The sequence below is a fragment of the Balaenoptera physalus genome, assembly GCF_965194825.1.
Source record: "Balaenoptera physalus genome assembly, chromosome: 1".
NCBI lineage: Eukaryota > Metazoa > Chordata > Mammalia > Artiodactyla > Balaenopteridae > Balaenoptera > Balaenoptera physalus.
The window spans coordinates 156,385,649-156,405,939 of NC_138882.1; the positions used below are offsets into that span (position 1 = coordinate 156,385,649).

The 20,291-nt window shown below is 51.6% G+C and overlaps 1 protein-coding gene across 4 annotated transcripts in view; it reads right to left on the minus strand.

Moving 5' to 3' along the window:
• The window catches only part of SLC5A9 (solute carrier family 5 member 9), a 33,589-nt gene extending 18,301 nt beyond the window's left edge, over positions 1-15,288 (minus strand). For 2 of the 4 annotated variants that reach the window (XM_082429555.1, XM_082429553.1), the window contains exons 1-2: positions 4,436-7,938; positions 2,385-2,456 (exon numbers count right to left, since the gene is read on the minus strand). In XM_082429555.1, coding sequence (XP_082285681.1) covers positions 2,385-2,456; positions 4,436-4,597 — 234 coding nt within the window. In that variant the 5' untranslated portion in view covers positions 4,598-7,938. Of the gene's footprint in view, positions 1-2,384; positions 2,457-4,435; positions 7,939-10,251 lie in introns of those variants that run through there. The other 2 variants (XM_082429554.1, XM_082429556.1) reach the window with 2 other exon arrangements.
• Between the last annotated feature and the right edge of the window lie 5,003 nt (positions 15,289-20,291).

The following is a 20,291-nucleotide window of genomic DNA, read 5'->3' on the forward strand; positions in this document are numbered from 1 at the left end:
TCTGCCACCCGTTTCCGGCAGGTCCCAGGGCAGGGCCAGGCAGCGGGAGGAGCTGCGGGGTTGAGCACAGCCCAGGCCAGCCCCTCAGTTAATTTTTCTCCAGGAGGCAGCCGACTACTCTGAGGCAATAGGAGGCAGTGCCAGTTAGACAGATGATGCCCACAGTCACAGCAGTCAGTACTTGAACGGCATGGCCAAGCACCTGCTTCTGTTCTAAATACATTAACTTACCAACTCCTCAGGACAACCCCATGAGGAAAGTTCTGCTATTATCCCCAATCTACTCGGGGAAACTGAGGCACAGGCAAATAACTTGCTCAAGTTCCAGAACTGATAAGTGACAGTCGAAATGAGGATTTCGACTCTGGCCATCTGCCTCCTGTAATCACTGCTTGATGGGTGCTAGGCCTTAGTCAGCATTCATTAGTGTTATCTTTTATTGTTAGATGGGATCCTTAATTGGGAGGGGTGTGGGAGTGGGAGCTGGAGGGGAAGAGCCAGTCTTGTACCCTGTGTCACCTTAATAAAATTGTGGTGCTGGGCAGTAGAAAGTGAGAAGAGGAAAAGCACCGAGACATTCAGTGCAGCACAGGGCAAAGGCAGAGAGATAACAATTGGCCGGATGTTGCTGAGGACTTTGAGCCCCCCCTCCGCCCCCGCGCGCACACAACACATGCACACACACTCTCCCTCACTCTCTTAGGTGCTCCTGGGGATGCTGCAGCCTGGGCCGGATCACTCAGTCGCAGCAGAGAGCACCGGGCCTCCTACTTTGGAAGAAGAGGCTCCCCAGGCTGCTCTCGAGGATGTTGCCCAGGGCTCCCAGTGCATCACTCCGGGAGCCATCAACAAGGTCGGCAGGGGACCCCACGGGCCCCTCTGAGACGGGGGTGCTGCTGTTCCTTCCGTCAGCCCCCAGCCATACTCCTCCCGGGACACAGGGAGGGGAACGAGGCACCTCTCAGGACTGGCTGAGTAGGCAAGCGTGCAAAGCTATTGGACGATCATCACAGACCCCAGAAACACACGTTCCAGTGGGGCAGTGGGACTGACATTCCCTCGCCCACAGCTGGTTCTGCCCCGGCCTTGGGCTGAAGCTGCTCTCAGCGCAGGCGGCTCAGCACACAGCCCCGTCCCCCTGAGGAGGGCACCGCCACATCCTCCTTCCCACGTGCACGTGCCCACGTCCCACTCCGTCACCATCTCTGGGGCACCCCCTCCTGCTCGGAGGCCGCGGGTTTCCTCACACCCCAGAGCTCTGCTCTCCGCAGGACGGACCATCCAGGCCGGCCCCCTACTGGTTCTCCTGGATGGACCAGAGGAGACCTGATTTGTCCCAGTTCTGTGCCTCCCGCTGACTCGTTTCCAGGGCTGTGATTTGTGGGTGGGGTGGGGGGACCAGATGATCAGAAAGGCCTCTGAGGGGTTTTCATTCTTCTGATGAGGGGTGTCTGATGGCACCAGCGACCCTGCCCCCGCGCCTGTGAGCTGCCAGGCCCACAGCCCCCCGCATCCCTGGGGATTCTGTCACGCTCCTTTTGTCCTCACCTCTCCCTGTCCCAGACACCTGAACCTCCCAGAGAACCCTGCAGGCTTCCTGGGTTCCTCTGCTCTTTGGTGAGTCTGTGGCCAGCAGTGGGTGGGGAGAGTGGCGAGAACAAAGACAGGGACGTGCAGAGGGCCGGTGGTGTGCGTGTGCGTGTGCATGTGTGCACTCACACGCCATGTGTGAGGTGCGCATGCCTGGGCTTGCGCCCAGCTTCAGTGGCCCCTGGGGCTGAGGCCTCCGCTGTTGGTTTGGAAGCAGGGCTCACCTCCCTCCGTCCTATTTCAGGAAGAGGAAGTTAGCTTTGAGGACCAAAAGGAACAAGTGGGGAGGCCTGATGGGAGGGACTGGGGTTCAAAAGATCAGTTCCTGTGGTGGGTGGGATTTTACCTCTAGGATTTCCCTCATTTAACTGCTCTTCAGTATTTACGTGTCACTTTCCCAAGAAAATCTTTCCTAATCCCACTTCCACTGTCTGGAGGTTAGAGGCCTCCCCCAAACGTTCACAGGCCCCATGCTCCCCTCTAGCTCAGCAGCCATCAAGTTGTTTATGAGTCTGTCTGCCCCGCTCAGCTCTGAGCTCCTCTAGGACGGGAACACTCTGAGTGGGCTCTGTAGGTCCAGTGTCCGGCCTGGGACCCACACTTAGGAGGCGCCCAGGGCACGCAGGTCCCAGCTGTGGGTTTGCAAGATCTCTCAGGTTGCCTGGTGCCTCTGGACCAGAGAGAAGGAGCCCAGAGCCAGGAACCCCCTTGGGGGCTGTAGCCTTGGTCCAGGCAGGAGTAGGTGAGGCAGGAACTGGGAGATGGGGGGAGGGGAGGGAGGAAGGTCAACTCACTGGCCACCAGCTCATGGACCTTCCCGCCAGGAAGTAGCCGCCAATGGTCCCTCGGGTGGCACGGATGGAAGACTGGAAAGGAAATGGCAAGAGTGAGGATTTCCCGAGCCTCCCCCAGGCTCTGCCCTCTGCCCCAGATTCCCTGCCCCTCGAGGCAGGCACTGTGGGGACACAGGGGGTGGGAACTGAGGCTGAAGCGTTCGCCATCTTTAAGCTACGTGGCTTTGGGGGCGTCAGCTCCCCTCTCTCGGCCTCCGTGCTCATCGCCCAGGGCTGGTGTGAAGAACAAAGGAGCTAATGGTGTGTGTGTGTGTGTGTGTGTGAGTGAAACGCCCTCATGAATGTACGGCGCTGTTCATGTGCACAGATTATTGCCATTGTGCAACCTTGTGTCCTATCCTGCTCCCTCGTCCCCGTCCAAACGTTGCTTCAGGAAATGAGTTGGGGTCTCATCCTCAGGCTACCGTGGCGGGGAGACTGCCTTGTCCCCTCCACCCAGCCAGACTCCCACTCGGGGGGCTGAGAGGATGCAAAGCACTTGGGCCCCAGACAGAGGCAGGACTCTTCTGGGGGGTGTCTCCTGCTCCAGCCTGATGTTAGACCACACCACTGAGGTCCACCCATGACCCTGGAGCAAACCCTCTCCTGCACTGGGAGGTGGTCAGTAGTGGCCTGTTTGAGGAATTACTCTGAAGACTGAAAGGGGGTGGGGAATGAAATAACTTTCTCTCAGATGCAGGGGGTGAGTACAGGGCAACGGGTTGGGGAAGATAAATTTAAAGCCCTTATTGGATGCTGAAGCCAGGCATCTGATTGGGTCTGCAGACAAGAGAAATACCTGAAGGAGGGGAAGGGAGAGGGAAATTGAAAGAAGCTTCTCTTCCCCCAAGAGAAAGTGACAGATTAGTCACTAGGATGTGACTGGTGTGCAGGGCTTGCTGCTTGTCAAGCCTTTGCTTGGACTTTCCTGTGCCACCTCTGGTCCTTGGGGAGGACAGAAGAACAGAAAGAATTTACTTTACAGGTGAGGAAATGGAGGTCCCCTAATGGGAAGCAACTTGTCCAAAGTCACAGAGGAGTTTCTGCTTTTCACGTCTGTCCACCTCCCGGGAGCCAGCGAGCCTCTGTTTGCCCATCTCTTCCTCACACACCCTGGGAAGCAGGGACAGTTCATCCCACTTTACAGATGAGGAGACTGAGGCCCAGAGATGGTTCTTGACCTTGCCACAGCCTCATAAGTGACCACCTGGGGCTCAAATCACTCTCTGCCTCACAGTGGAGTCTAAAGGTGCTGGCATTTCCCTCAACTGCTGCAGAGATAACAGCGGTCATTTATTGCTGCAGGCAGTGTGCTGGGCGCTGTGCCAGATCCTTAAATGTGTCACGCTCCTAAATGGTCAGGGTCGCTTTACCTCATAGACCTTTATACTCTCATTGTCCAGATAAGAAAACTACGGCTCCGTATGTTCCCAGGGCCATGCGGCCCTACCTGTTGGAGTTGACATCTGAACTCAGAGCTCCCTGACCTCCAAGCATGGCGCCCGTCCAGGGCATGGAGGCTCTGGTGAGCAGTGGAGAACAGAAGCATGTTGGGATCCGCCTGGCTCCCTTCCCGTGAGACACGCACCCCAGCTCCTTTAGAAAGCACGGCTCCTTGTCAAGGCACCATCTGGTGGAAGGTGTGGTGGGTCCAGGAGTCAAGCATTCGCAGAACTGGGGATGCTGGCGTGTGGAGGAGGGCAGGAATGGGACGCAGGGAGGCCAGGGATGCATGGGGCCAAAGGAGCAAATGTACAGGGTCAGGGAGTTGGGCGGGAGATTGGGGCTCGCTGTGTGAGCTCTGGCAGGTCACAGCCCTCTCTGGGCCTCAGTTGCCCATCTCTAAAAGGAGGGGTTGGAGAGGATGATCCCTTAAGGTCCTTCCACATCAGCCCCTGTGCTTCCTGGACACGCCTTCCTTCTGCCCACCCCTTCCCCCAGCTCCATGACCAGCTGTTTATGAGAGCCTGCCTTTGCCTCCCCTGCCCACCCCCAACCTCCGGGCTACTCACCCAGACCCCCACGCCAATGACGAAGACAAAGTAGACGACCAGGACCGCGATGTCGTAGGCATGCAGGCTGACTCCAGGACCCAGTGCTGAGCGTGGAACTGTCGCCGTGCTGACCCCAGTTCCCGAAGCTCCAGGCCCCATTGCTGCCAGCCCCATGCTCATCTGCCAGTCAGTCAACACCAGGCTGGACTTTGAGGCGCTCCTGGTTTCATTCCTTTCCTTTAATGATTAAACAGCCCCAAGCGCCACTGGCCAATGAGAAAGCTCTGAGCCCCACTGCCACATAAAGTCCTGGCCCCCCTTTTCCCCTTACTGCCAGCTCCATCTTCTGCAGGCCTCTGTCCCCTTCCCTGACCCCACTACACACACCCTTGCACACTCACACACACATGCACGTGTACACATGTGCACGCATGCACACTACCACCCCGGAGAGGAGCAGGAACAGGGGGAAGGGCAGAAAGAAAGGAGCAGAGTCTTGGCAGCCCGGACTGGGAGGGACTTCAGAACCAAGGTGCTCGAGCTCCTGCCGGTGTGGAGGGGAAACTGAGGCCCAGGGAGGGAAGGGATGCCGGGAAGTAAAGGCAAAGCTGGGCCTGGAGTCGGGGTTTCTTAATGGGCAGATCCATGCACTTTCCTTATGCCCAGTGGAAGGGACACAGGGAGAAGGCAGGGTCTGATCTGACCCTCGCAAAGGGTCCACTGTGTCACGTGCTCCCACCTCCAACCCACCCAGGTGTCATTTGCCCTTTTTTTACAAAGTAGGAAACTGAGGCCTGGGCAGAGACATGGTTTATTCCAAGCTACAGAGCAAGGCTAGAATTCACATCTGCTGGGTCCACACTCCTGCCCTGTGCTGTGATAAAGGAGTGCTCCCGAAAAGGACAGAGGGCATCCTGGGCCCAGGGAAGACCATCTGCCCTGAGATGCAGATGCCCTGAGTCAGGGAGGAGGGAGACGGGAGATGGGGGTTCAGGCCTGGCCTGAGACCCGGGCAGCCTGCTTTTAAGTTCCACCTGCACATCTCGCCCAACAGCAGGCTGACCGTGGGCAGACTGGAAGTGACTCTGAGCCTGGTGTCCTCCTGAGCGAGGCCTCAAGTGCCATTGAGGTTGGGATGCACTCCTGAGACCCTCTGCAAACCCTGAGAGACTGCACGCTCTTGGAGTTCACACCGAAAAATGGGCACCAACCACCAAGGGCCTGAGGCACCAGGCACACAGGCGTGCTCGTACTGTCCTTCTAAAATTGCTGAATTTGGGACATTTCAGTCTTGTGAGCATGTGCTCTGCATCCGGCTGCACACGCACAGGCCAGGGGTCCAGGCGGGACAGCAGGTCAGGGGGCCCTGCTGACTGCCACTCCCCACCCCACCCAGCCTCCTATGAGGATTCCAGGCTTAGGTGTGGGGGGCCAGGCCCTCTTCCCTCCCCTTTTGGAGAAAGGGAAGTGAAACATAGGGTCTGGGACCCCTCTCCCCTGGGTCCCTGGCTCCCCTGACCCAGAACATCAGGCACAGACCATGCTGAGCCCCAGAGGAAGGCCAGGGTAATCCCAGCTTGGGGGGGGCTCAGGGGGGTCCAGCGTCCATTAGCATCAGATGCCAGAAAGGCAGAGATGCATCAGCTCCAAGTCTTTACAGAGGAAGGGTCCTTCATGCTCATATTTAAAGATGAAGGAGAGTTTTTGAGATCAGCCAAAGGGGCAAGAGAAGTGGGAACAGCATTAGCATCATTGGGAAAATGGGAAGGACCAGGAGCCTTAGATGGTTGGCGCCGTGTTCTCTGGGGGTGAGCTGTGTGGAGGGGGGGCCATGGCTACGAAGCTGGCCACATCCTTGGGTGTTAATCAGGGAGAGAGGGAAAGGCCTGAGCTCAGGCTCCTAGACCACAGTGAGGGCTCCTGGACTGATCACTCCTCCAGAGAAGGGAAGGTGAGTGTAGGCGGGGAGATGACCTAAGCCTGCACTTCCTCCTACACCCACCTCCCAAAGGGCCCACCCTGGCCCTCAGGGTTCTGCTGTCCACGTGCCCTGTCCCCCAACCGCCCATCGCAGACGCCCAAGGCTGAGACCCAACACCCTGCGCATTTTACCCAACCCCAAACCAGCAGGTTTGGGCTCACTTCAGCCACTCCCCAAGGCATCTGTGACCCATCTGTTAGCTCCTCAGGCAACATGGCCCTCCAGAGCCTAGAGAGTGCCAGGAGGGGGGCAAAAGGCTGTGAAATGACCCAAAAAGATATCGTAAAGCCTCTGCTCAAAGCTCAAGACTTTGCTGTATCGCTGAGCCTGAGCCCCGAGCCCCCATCCTGGGGCCGGGCGACTTTACAGCAGAGCTTTGGCATTTGTGTGCCAGCTCACAGCAAAGAGGAAACAACAATTTAGCGGGAGAGGGGCTGCCCGAGGTGGGCAGAGCTGCACAGCGACAGCCGGGAGAACGGCCACTGATGGCCGCACGGTGCACCAGATGTCATTAAAACCAGCCATAAATAAATTAAAAAAACATCTCCGAGAGTTCAGCCTTATTTAAAAAAAAACAAAACAAAAAAAAAACAGGCAAAGCAGAAAGGATGCCACAAAACACAGGCCAAACTGGGGTGAACAGACCTAGAAAATAGGGCAAATCAACCCTCAACCAAGGGCATTCTTTGACGGCAGCTGAGGCTTCACTCGCGTGGTGATGACCCAGAGTCACCCACCACGGGTTTCAAGACGTAGATTATGAATCCAGGCAGGAAGAGTTTCATTCAAAACGGTTTAACGTTTCAGGCAGGTGTTGGCATTCAAGGAAGCAGCCTCATTTACCCAGGAAATCCTCTCAGAGAACCCCCGAGACGGAAGGGTGTGTCATGTTGTCATTCTTACCGGAGGTGGGTGTCCTGGGAGGCCCCGGGCACCAGCACACACGTGCAGTGCTTCCCAGCCCGGGAGCCCTCTGCACAACGCAGGTCACCATTCACCCACCCCTCTCCTCTTAGCTGAAGAGTCCCCAACAAAGTCCAGTGGAGGAGGTTGGGCCTGGCTTCTAGGGAAGGGGGTGGTTTGAGTTAGGCCTTAAAAAATGTGTAACAGAAGTGTAACAGGCCAGCAAAATGGAAGTTCCCACTGAGGCACCAAGACACAACACACATAAAAATTGCTAAGTGAGGGGCCGATCTGCATAGGAAATACTGGACTGACAATTCTAAAGGCTCCATGAGGAGGATATAAAAGGATTTTGTGAATATTTCTTTGGATAAATCTTTGTTGTGTTTTCCCAGCAAGAAGGGGAAAGGGTGTAGGGGGTTGCTTGCCACTTGCCCCAAGATTCTGGAGAGAGGGGCTTTGGCAGGGAAACTTGGAGAGTCTGGTAAGCGTCCCTGCAGCTGGGGTCACTGAGGACGGGGTCTGCCTCAGGCTGGATCACATAGAGGGCAGGAGCCTGTGGCCGCCCCACTCTTCCACATGGGGGTGGACAGGAGTTGTCGGTGTGGGATTGGCTTGCATCCGGGGGGTTGGGCAAAGAATGCGTGGATGTTTTCCTAGGGTGTGTGTGTGTGTGTGTGAGTACTAGGTGTGGGCCACATGCATGATGCTGGCACAGAGGTTTAGGCAGAGACGGGGACCTAGTTGAAAGGATGGAGAGGACAGGGTCCAGGCTGTTCTTACTGAACAGGAAACATGCAGACCTTTATGGCTTCCTCTCCCTGGGGCCCCTGCCCTGACTGCGATGCCAAGCTCCAGGGTCCTCCATGTTGGGGGCCCCCAGCACTTGGCAGTCCTTCCACTCAGCTCCCAGTACCTGCAGATACTCATCCCTGACACGGAGCCATGAGTGAGAAGCAGTCCTGGGTCTTTTCCAATCCCAAAGGGACTGACTCTGGGCCACTCTTCATCGCGGTGCGCGGGCCTCTCACTATCGCGGCCTCTCTTGTTGCGGAGCACAGGCTCCAGACGCGCAGGCTCAGTAGTTGTGGCTCACGGGCCCAGTTGCTCCGCGGCATGTGGGATCTTCCCAGACCAGGGCTCGAACCCGTGTCCCCTGCACGGGCAGGCAGATTCTCAACCACGGCGCCACCAGGGAAGGCCCTAAAGATGAGCTCTTGAGCATGAGGATGAAACGCTGACAACACATAGGGGGACCTCAGTCCCCGGGGTGCACCCACCCATCCATGCCATGGAACCTGAGTTTTCCATGTGGAGGGGAGCCCCCTTTCACGCCGCCTGGGCATTCCCTCCTCCTTGGGGTACTCCCAGCCCCAGGAAGAAACCAGCTCAGGTTGGGTCGTTCCTCTGGCTGGCCCCACCCTGGCTACTTGCAAGTTCGTCCTGAAAAACCACTCTCAGCAGCCAGCCTTCCTGCTGAGAACTTCCTCTCCCAGAACAATGAGGGGTAAGGAGGAATATTTACCAGTGTGTGGCAGGGGATTTGGGTAGGTCACATCCCAAATACAATCACAATTGTTATATTATTTAATTGAATGAGTTGGGTTTTTTTTTTTTTCTTATTTGGTAGTCTTACTCTTTTTTTTTTAATTTTTATTTATTTTTTGGCTACGTTGGGTCTTCGTTGCTGCACACGGGCTTTCTCTAGTTGTGGCGAGCAGGGGCTACTCCTCGTTGTGATGCATGGGCTTCTCATTGCGGTGGCTTCTCTTGTTGTGGAGCACGGGCTCTAGGTATGCGGGCTTCTGTGGTTGCAGCACATGGGCTCAGTAGTTGTTGCTCGCGAGCTCTAGGGCACATGGGCTTCGGTAGTTGTGGTGCATGGGCTTTGTTGCTCTGCAGCATGTGGGATCTTCCCGGACCAGGGATTGAACCCGTGTCCCCTGCATCGGCAGGCGGATTCTTAACCACTGCGCCACCAGGGGAGTCCCCGAGTTGGTTTTCTCATTCCCATTTTGCAGGTGAAAAGCTGAGGCTCATTGGTGACATCCCATAACTATGGCTTGTTTGGGTTCTGAATTCAGGCCTGACTCACTCTAAAAGCTGTGCTACACCACACGTCCCTTTTCTCCTAGTCCTACGTCTACAGGGAGAGAGATGGACGTATATCCCTTCTAGTGGTGGGTAGGAATCTGCTCCATTTTGCTCCTTCCAGTGGGGGCTCTGCGAGAGCACAGAGATGGCTGGACTGGGGACAAGAGCCCTACTGGGTCTGGGTCCTGGTTCCAGAGACCTATCAGCCCCCTACCCTGCCCTTCCTCAGCCACCCTTCCTTCCCTGTCCACCTCTGCCCCGTTCCTGCCACTGCTCTAGCTCTCAGCCCACGTGGCCTGGTAATGCTATTTTTTCACATGCTCCTCTCAAGTCAAATCCAAATGCAGTTCCATTTAACTGATGCCAGTCACTCACTGAGCACACTCTGGGCCGGGCCCTTTTTCTTGCCTGTCCCGTTGCACAACTCCAGGGGGCACCATTCCCAAGAATATAACATCAGTTGTGCCCAGCAATGTGGGAAGCAGTGGCTGTGCTCTCTGCATTGGGCAGCGCGAGGAAAGCAAGGTCTGGTCCTGGAGGAGGGGCTGCGCTGGAGGAGAAAACCACTCCGTCTGCACAGACCAGGAGAGGCACTCACTTCTTCATGGGGCCTCCTGCCCCAGCCACCAAAGGGCCAAGGCATCTGGACTGCTCCCAGGTCCAGATCACACAGTATGGTAGGATGGGGGCCCATGTGGGCAGGCTGGAGGCTTAATTCCAAGAGGAAGGGATTGCTATATAGGAGGGTAAGACTGAGAAAGATGGTGACAGAGACCCGGGGATGGAGAAAGGAGAGGAAAGAAAAGGAAGGAAGTCAAACACATTCCTTATTAAAAGATCCCTGCCAGACCCCTACCTGGGCAGCCTGGCTTGGACGAAACCTCTGGGGCCTGGCGTCTCGGCCTCAGCTCTGGGCAGCAGCTCCCCAGCCTGGTGTGACTCTGGCCTGGCCTCTGACAGCTCAAGTCAAGGATGTGGACCAGCCTGGCTCCTCTCCCAGGTGAGGGGGTGGGGAGGCTCGGAAATCACACTCCAGCCCACTGGGCCCAAGGTTCTGAGAGACAACCCCTGTCCTTCCTAGCTGATGTTGTCCTTGGGAAAGAGATCTTGTTCTGGGCTCAGGGCTCTCCAGGCCCCCGGGGGCAGATGTGAAGCCCACAGCTCAGAGTTAGTTGCTGTGGCTTCTATGCCATTGTCCCCACATACCTGGCAAACACATTTCTCAAGACAAGAGGAAGGGTGGGGTTGGCACTGGAAACTTGGGCATGGTCTGGAGCTTGGAAGAAGCTCTTGGCGTTGGGCCACAGCTCAGGCACAGGTGTGACCGGCACATGCACACGCAGGCACGCACACACGACTGGTAGCTTATCTAGGAAGCGCTGTGGGGTAGTGAGGATGAACACACAGAACTTTGAGCCAGGCAAGCCCAGGCTCATGTAGGCGCCTACGCCCACCAGCAGCGCGATGGGGGCAAAGCATTTTCCATTTCTCAGGCCCTTTTTTCTCTTCTATAAAAGGGAGACAATGACTATCTCATAGGTAGTTAGGAAGATGGGATAAAATAGTGGCTGTGAAAATGTTTTATACAATGCAAATTTCAATGAACCCAGGAGGCATCCCTGTTCCCTGAGCTCCCAGGAGGAGGCCAGCGTCCGTGAAGTAGCAGAGCCGTGACCTGGAGTCGGAATTTGAGTCCCGGTTCTCCTCCTTCTCACTAGCTACGCGGTGGTGGGAAAATCATTTAACCCACCAAGGCCAAGATTTTGCATCTGTAAAATGAGGTAATAATACATACCTCTTAAAGAGTTGGGATTATTAAGTGAGATCAAGTATATGCAATGAGATGTTGAAATGGGACATTTTCTGTCTCAGTTTTGGCTGAGGTCGAACGGGTGAGGACAATATAACAGGTGCCTAGTACCCTTACCCCAATTCTAAAAGTGAGTCAGGACACTCAGGGAGCCACGCCACAGAGGCCGTGGCAGTGGCTAAGCCCAGGGCCCCTGCTGCCCCAGCTGACCCCGTAGGTATTGAACACTCACCCTGAAGTCTCACTTACCTGGCTACTCTGGGCCAGTAGCTGAGCCCAGCTGATGCCGTGCATGCCCTTTCCTGCAGGACGTGTGGCTCACATAACGGGCATTTTTGGCTGGAGGGCATTTTGGTCCACTCCGTGGACCAGCCGAAACTTCCTTAGAACTGCACTAGAACCCCGTGGCAATTGCTTTGCAAAAAGTTGTTGGAGTGACCTGGCGACCCCTCTTCTTCCCCATCTGCAGGGTGAGGAGGCGGCCCCTTTCACCCTCTAGTGAAGCCAAGAGAGAAGAGTGTCAGAGGGTCTATGGCAGAATTTTAGGTGTGTCCAAGGGCCTGGTGACATAAGCAAAACAATGGTCTAGGCTGGGGACATCTCAAAAGGGGGAGTGACACCAGCAGAGGGTTAGGCCAAGGTCTGGAGCGTGGAAGCTGGACAGCGCCCGCCGGGCGGCTGCAGAGAGGGTCCCTGCTCCGGCACACGAGACGTCCTGGCTGCACTGCCCTTGCCCTTCCTGCTGCTGCTGGGGGGCCGCTGACCAAGACATCATTTCTTGCCTCCCCTCCTCCCCTCTGGCTGCTCTCTGCTGCCTTTCCTGGTGCCCAGGCTGGGGGGCCATGTGCTGCCCTTCACAGTACTGACCACACTGGGCTGTTCCTGGTTGTGTCCGCAGCTAGGGTGGCAGTGGCTCTGACGGGTCCCTGTGAGCTAAGACCCCGAGCAGCCTGGGGGCTCCTCGAGGATTCAGGGAAAGGAGCGCGGGAGGGTGGTGAGTGCCTGACATCGGCTGTCTTCTCTGCAGACATTACTTTTATGAGGAACCAGAGCTCAATCCAAGAGCAAACAGCAGAGCCCGAGTGGCAGAAGGCAGCAGTGATGCAGAGGAAACAGGTGTGGCCCGGGAGCCGGAGAGCTTTGCTTCTGCCACCAGCACGTTGGTGACCCCTGACGCATGGATGCACGTGGCACACGTCACTGCGAGCACCTTTCCTCACCTGTGAAACGAGATGTCTGGAATCACTTGTAATGACCTTGGAGCGCTGAAGTGCTACAAAGCAAATTATTGACCTGGTCTCCTCTAGCCTTTCGGTAATAAGAGTCCTGGGGGAAGTGGGATCCAGCTGGAGCTGTGATTGAAAAGTGGGAGAACAGTGAGGGCTCGGGACCATAGCTTTAGGCCAGGCACCCCTGGACCCCGCCCGGCCCTGGTACTCATGAGTTGTGCTCTCAGCCTCCGTATCCTTGTATGTGGAGCGGGGATAACGAAGTTCACCTCACAGAGGCATCCTGAGGTATAAAGCCTCAGGAGCGTGTGCAAGGCACAGAGCCTTCGGCCGGCGCAGGGCTGCTCTGTCACGAGCGCTGTCTCTGGCACTGGGCTCTGTGTGGCAAGATGGCTCTGTGGGACTCTGCCCTGGTGTTCACCTAGAGCAGGCAGGACCCTGGAGATGTCCTTGGTCCTGACAAATTCCAGAGCCCCAAGAGGCCCCAAGTGGGGTCGGGGGGTGGCTTCATGCCTGAGCCACTGCCACCCACCTTGCCGCGTCCTCCTCAGAAAGCAGAGCCTGCAGCCACCCAAGCAAGGCTCTGGAGCGCTCGCCAGCGTGCATCCGGATCTTGCTGGGGAGAGACTAAACAGGCGGTGAGTTCTCTGCCGCCTCAAGCGAGAAACAGGCCAAGGAGATTCAGGGGATCCTGGGATTAGCAACTGGAGGCAGAGCCCGGGACCCGGGCTCATGCTCCTTCCACCCGCCCGTCCCCGCCCCCGCCATGTCCTTTTCTGGATTCTGGGTTACTTGGTACCCACGGTTGCCTGTCCCCCCCTCCATTATAACTCCTACCAACTGTGCTATAAGTGCTTGTCTGTTCCCCCTGCTGGTGGGGGACTCCTGGAAAGCAGGGGCTTTATCGGGTTCACTTCTGTCTCTAGCACATGGCGCAGGGCCTGGCACACCGTAGACCCTCATTACATTTTCATCAAATAAATGAATGGATGCATATTACATCAGTTTCCTCCTTTCCCACGCAAGCTCTTCATAAACTCAAAAACTCAAAACCATGCCAGTTGTCACTAGCCGCACCACATGTATCAGCTAGGGTTGAGTTTGGCTGTGATATACATGCAACTTAAAAGTTGCTTAAATAAGAAAGTTTTTTTCACGTTCATGTCTAGAGATACACAAAACAGGACCGGTAAGGTGGTTCATAATTTTTTAAGAGACCTCAACTCCTTTTTTCTTGCTGTTCTACCATCTTCCATCTCATTGTTTAAAATGGAATTCCAGCCATTGCCTCCGTATTCCAACCATTGCCTCTATATTCCAGTGTACATTTCCTGGAAATGGCACACAACACTTCTGCTAATATCCTGTTGCCCAGAACTTAGTCATGTGATCACACCTAGCTGCAGGGAAAGACAGGAAATGCTCTCATTAGTTGGGGTGGCCTGTGCCCTGTCAAGAGTCTGGTCTTTTTACTCATTAACAGAGAAGAATGGATGCTGGGGGGACATTAGGGGTCCCAGCCATGCCACACTTTATAGTCTAAATGGCACACCCTTCTCTTACTATCTTCACCCACTAGCCCTGCATGGTACGGGGATAAGAGGCATTATCCCCACTTCACAATGGAAGGAACAGAGGCTCTGAGAAGTCAGCAAGTTTTCCAAGGCCACAGAGTGAGTTAGGGCAGGGCTAAGATGGGCACCCAAGGTTGCCAGCTACAAGGTTAATGCTCTTTCCTCTCCATCATCTTGCCCCGGGGCTTCTTGGAAATGGTAGAGCTTGGGCTCCTTCCTCACAATTCCCTCAAGAAGCATCCAGCAGACCTGCTGTGTGTGCAGAAAGCACGGGGCACTCAGAGAGAAACCAGATCCAATCCCTCTTGAGGACCTCATGGTCTGTCTTTACACAAGTCTTAGAATACAGTGTGATGGCTGGAGGGTTGCCAGCACAAGCAGCTCTCTGACCCCAGAGCCCGGGCAGCCTATCCTTCAAGGTGTGTGATGTTCCGTTTCAGGTTCTTCCAGCCTCCAGTTTTCTGTCTGGAACTAGAGATGGGGTTGGAGAATGCGGGCTGAGTTCAAACCTCAGACAAAGGACATTGGTGTTTATGTTTGATGGGATGTGGTAGCACAACTAAAAGTGTAGGCTCTGAGATCAGAAAGCGTTACTTCTCTTTTCATGGAAAGCAAGTTACGGTCCTACTTTTCATGTGAGAAAACTGAGGCTCAGCGAGTTCCAGTCTCTGTCCAAGGCAAGTGTGTGTCGGAGCGAGACTTGAGCGCGGTCTCCTGGTGTCTAAGCTGGACCTCCTCCTGCACGGGGCTTTGGGAGGCCCTCCAGACCACTCCCCCTGCTCCACTCCCTGGCTGGGGCCCACTACCTGCCAGGTTAGACCAGGCCCTCCCACCTGGATTTTATTCTGCAGCTAGAAGCCTGATCACCTGTGAGGATCTGTCGGCATCGTGTCTCAACAACTGGAGAGAGGGAGTCTCACCGAGGGAGAGATTTGCCCCTTGTAATGTGTGTAATGCTTGCTCTGTTAGACTCCGTTGCATGAAGCCAAGACTCTGCTCTGGCTAGTCTGTGGCAGTCATCCCTCCTCTCCTTTCTCTGCAGGAATTATCTCTGGAAGTTTACCCACTTCTGTAGGGCTCCTGGCTCCTCTGTATCCTGATGGTGGCAAATGGGATGGGGAAAAAATTGTCTTCATATCATGCAGCAAATGGAGGTATACCATATCTCAGCGGCCTCACCAAGCCTGTTAGGTTTCAGGCAAACCATCTGGCTTGTCTTAGGATGGCTTTCTAAGCAGTCACTGATCCCAATTAGGCATTGATCAATAATGATCAATAAATGATCAGGGGCTTCCCTGGTGGCACAGTGGTTGAGAATCTGCCTGCTAATGCAGGGGACATGGGTTCGAGCCCTGGTCTGGGAAGATCCCACATGCCGCAGAGCAACTAGGCCCATGAGCCACAACTACTGAGCCTGCGCGTCTGGAGCCTGTGCTCCGCAACAAGAGAGGCCACGACAGTGAGAGGCTCGCGCACCGCGATGAAGAGTGGCCCCCGCTTGCCGCAACTAGAGAAAGCCCTCGTACAGAAACGAAGACCCAACACAGCCAAAAATAAATATAAAAAACATAATAATAATAAATAAATAAATAAGATAGAAGTCCCCAGTGGTAAAAATGCTATTAAAAATAAATAAATAAATAAATAATCAATCAATCCATCATCAATTAGGTGTTTTTAAAAATATTTATTTATTTATTTAATTTTGGCTGCGTTGGGTCTTCGCTGCTGCACGCGGGCTTTCTCTAGTTGCGGTGAGTGGGGGCTACTCTTTGTTGTGGTGCACGGGCTTCTCATTGAGGTGGCTTCTCTTGTTGCGGGTTTCAGTAGTAGTGGCTCGCGGGCTCTAGAGCGCAGGCTCAGTAGTTGTAGCGCACGGGCTTAGTTGCTCCGCGGCATGTGGGATCTTCCCAGACCAGGGCTCGAACCCGTGTCCCCTGCACTGGCAGGCGGATTCTTAACCACTGTGCCACCAGGGAAGTCCATCAGTTAGTTTTAAATTATCAGCATTCACCAAGTTTATACTGTCTATCCAACCCTGTGCTTGGCCTGTGACTGGCAGAAATAGAGTGGAGCCTGGATGCCTTCCTTTAAGGGAATTCAGCTGAGAGATTAGAGGTGGAAACAGAGAAAAGAATGAGGGACTTGAAGTAAGACAGAGGTAGGTTTGAATGACAGCACTTCAGCTTATTAACTGTGTGACTATAGGCAAGTGACCTCACCTCTTTTAGACTCAGTGCTCAGGATACCTGGCTTGCTTGTTGTGAATATTAAAGGAGAGAATAGAAAACACTTTGCTCACTACTGGATCCACAGGAAATGCTCTGTTGGTGGTTAAGTGTCAAAAGCAGGATGAATGCACACAACTATAACTATTTAAATTGAGATAGGAATTCAGAGAAGGGAGATATTCATGTGTGAATTATCTTTTAAGGCCTAGACTTGTAGAGCAGGTAATTTGGACCCTGGCGGGTCTGGGACTAGGGCCCCGAAAGATCCTACTTTTCAGAATGTGCAGTACAATGGATGACCACAGGGGGAAGACATAGGACAAATTTTAGCATCTTCCATTTCACCCTCCCTCTGGGCAGAGAATCCAGTAGGTGACTATCCTTTCTTCACTCCCTCCACACCCATGTTATAATCAGAGCTAAACTTCCACACACAATATCTGTAGATAGATGAGGGATTCACGGGGCTTTTCAACTGCAGTAATATGTCAAAAGTTCTCTGAGACATTCCTGGCACATAGGAGCCAGTGTGTCAGAAAAGTCTTTCAATCTTGCTCTGATTTTTGTTTTTTCACATTCTCTGATCAAATCTCCCAATATATCTCTGAAATATGCAAATATCTATAGTTTTCTGTATCTCTCTGAAACTTTTGGGACACCAACTATCTCGCTGAAATATTCTGAAACTCCTTGAAATGCTGACTTTCTATAAATCTCTAAAATTATAAATCTCTATGTGGATGTCTTTTTCTGACCCTCTCTACCCTTTGACAGCACACATTTTCTCTGAATCTCAGACACTCTTAGTCCATCTGTCTACAACAGCTTGTTATCATTTTGCAAGTGGATATCGGACAAAGACAGTTGCTATCTGTGCTAAACTCCAGGAATTTGCACCTCCTAGTTCCGGACTGCAGCTGTCTTGGTTCTGAAGAAGGTGGAGATCAGAGCCCTTCCCACAGGAAGTTTCAGCTAGAACTGGAGCCAGAGAAAAGAGCCAGGCATTTGGAGTCAGTCAAACCTGGGTTTGATTCTCTATTCCTCACCTTACTGTGTGACCTTGGCAAATTGCTTTTCCCTCTCCAAGTCTCTCTTTTCTAATCTAGTAAAAATAATCCTGCAGCCTTCGAGACTGTTATGAGGACTAGCGGTTGTATGAGGTAGTAAGTGTAAAATGCCTGGTGAACGCCCATGACCCTGACTTTAAGTGAGATGTGAGTCCGGAGGGTGGAGAGATTCATGTGTGTGTTTCATAAGCCCTTGACATGGAAAGGAAGTATTCAGGGTCCACTGTATTTAAGAAGTCGCTTTGTGTAAGCCACATTATTGCCTCCTTTACAGATTCTGTGGAGCTGTGGACCTGCAAGAATTAGTCGTACTTTTCCCCCCCAACTTTATTGATGTATAATTGACAACTAAACTTGTACTATATTTAAAGTGTACAGAGCAATGATTTCATATATGTATACATTGTGAAATCAGTCCCACAATCAAATTAATTAACACATCTATCACCTCACATAGTTACCCTTTTTTTTTGGTGAGAACGCTTAATATCTACTCTCTTAGAAAACTTCAGGTATACAACACAGTATTATTAGCTATAGTCATTATACTTTATGTTAGACACTCAGAACTCATGCATCTTACAACTGCAAGTGTGTAGCCTTGACAAACCTCTCTCCATTTCCTCCATCCCCCAGTCTCTGGGAACCACCATTCTATTCTCTATTTCTATGAGTTCAACTTCTTTTTGGTTCCACATACAAGTGATAGCATATGGTACTTGTCTTTCTCTGTATGGCTTATTACACTGAACATAATGCCCTTCAAGTTCATCCGTGTTGTCACAAATGGTAGGAGTCTCTTCTTTCTTGAAGAACAATATTCCCATGTGTGTGTGTGTGTGTGTGTCTGTGTGTGTGGGTGCATCTATATATCACATTTTCTTTACCCATTCATCCACTGGTGGACACTTAGGTTGTTTCCATATCTTGGCTATTGTGAATAATGCTGCAGGGAACACGGGAGTGCAGATATCTTTTTGAGCTACTGATTTTGTTTCCTTCAGATATATACCCAAAGTAGGATTGCTAGGTCATATGGGAGCTCTAATTTTAATTTTTTGAGGTACCTCAACACTGTTTTCCATAATGGTTGTACCAATTTACATTCCCACTAACAGTGTATATATCCTCAACATCTTCAACAACACCATCTCATGTCTTTTTGATAATAGACATCCCATCAGGTGTAATGTGATATCTCATTGTGGTTTTGATTTGCATTTCTCCAATCAGTGATGTTGAGGATCTTTTCATAAACCTGTTGGCCTTTGTACGTCTTTTTTGGAAAAATGTCTATTCAGGTACTTTGCCATTTTTGGGGGGAGGGGGGAAGGAAATGTCTATTGAGGTCTTTTGCCCATTTTTAAATTGGGTTTTTGTGGTTTTTTGGGTTTTTCTGGTTTGTTTTTTTTGTTTGTTTTTTTGCTAGTGAGTTGTAAGGTTTCCTTATGCATTTTGGATATTAACCCTTTAATGGATATAATGGTTTTGATATAATCCTGATTATTTATTTTTGCTTTCATTGCCTGTGCTTTTGGCAACAAGATTAAAAAATTGCCAAGACAAATGTCAAGGAGATTGTCTCTGTTTTCTTCTAGAGTTTTACAATTTTAAATCTTTCCTTTAAGGCTTTAACCAATTTTGCATTGATTTGGGAAGGGCATGATGTAAGATAAGGGTTCAATTTCACTCTTTTGCATGTGAATATCCAATTTTCCAAACACTGTTGAAGAGACTATCCTTTCCCCGCTTGTGTTCTTGGTGTTTGTCAAAAATTAATTGACTGTATATGTGTGGGTTTATTTGCCCAGTGGAAGGGACACAGGGAGAAGGGGGGGTCTGATCTGACCCTCGCAAAGGGTCCACTGTGTCACGTGCTCCCACCTCCAACCCACCCAGGTGTCACTTGCCCTTTCTTTACAATGTAGGAAACTAAGGCCTAGGTTTATTTGTGTGTCTGGTTTAATGCCAGTACCACACTGTTTTCATTACTATAGCTTTGTAGTATGGTTTGAAATCAGGACGTGTGATACCTCCAGTTTTGTTCTTCTTGCTCAAGAGCAAAACTTTAACTATTTGGGCTCTTTTGTGGTTCCATATGAATTTTAGGATTTTTTAAAATTTCTGTGAAAAATGCCATTAGAATTTTTATAGCAATTGCATTTAATCTAGAGACTGCTTTGGGTAGTATGGACGTTTTAACAATATTAATTCTTCCAATCTATTAACATGGCATATTTTCCCATTTGTGTCTTCTTCAATATCTTCTGTCAACGTTTTATAGTTTCCAGTGTACAGATCTTTCACGTCCTTGGTTAAGTTTATTCCTAAGTATTTTATTATTTTTGATACTATTATAAATGGGATTTTTTCTTAATTTATTTTTTCAGATAGTTCGTTTTTTGTGTAGAGAAATGCAATGGATTTTTGTATGTTGACTTTGTAACCTGAAACTCTACAAAATGCATCTATTATTGTAACAATTTTTTGGTGGAGTCTTTAGGGTTTTCCATATATAAGATCATGTTATCTGCAAACAGAGGCATTTTACTTCTTCCTTTCTGATTTGGATGTCTTTTATTTCTTTTTCCTGTCTAGTTGCTCTGGCTAGGACTCCAGTACTATGTTGAGTAGAAGTGGTGAGAGTGGGCATCCTTGTCTTGTTCCTAATCTTAGAGGAAAAGCTTTGAGCTTTTCACTGTTGAATACTTCTGTTAGCTGTGGGCTAAGTTCAAGGTCTTTATTATGTTAAGGTACAATACATTCCATCTTTTCCTGATTTGTTTGAGGTGCATTTCATTTATATCTAACTTGTTGAGAATTTTTATCACAAAAGGATGTTGAGGTACATTTTTATCTAGACTTAATTTGTTGAGAGGTTTGTTTTTTTATCATGAAAGGGTGTTGAATTTAGTTAAATGCTTTTCCTGCACCTATTGAGATAATCATATAATTTTTATCCTTTATTTTGTTAATGTGATGGAT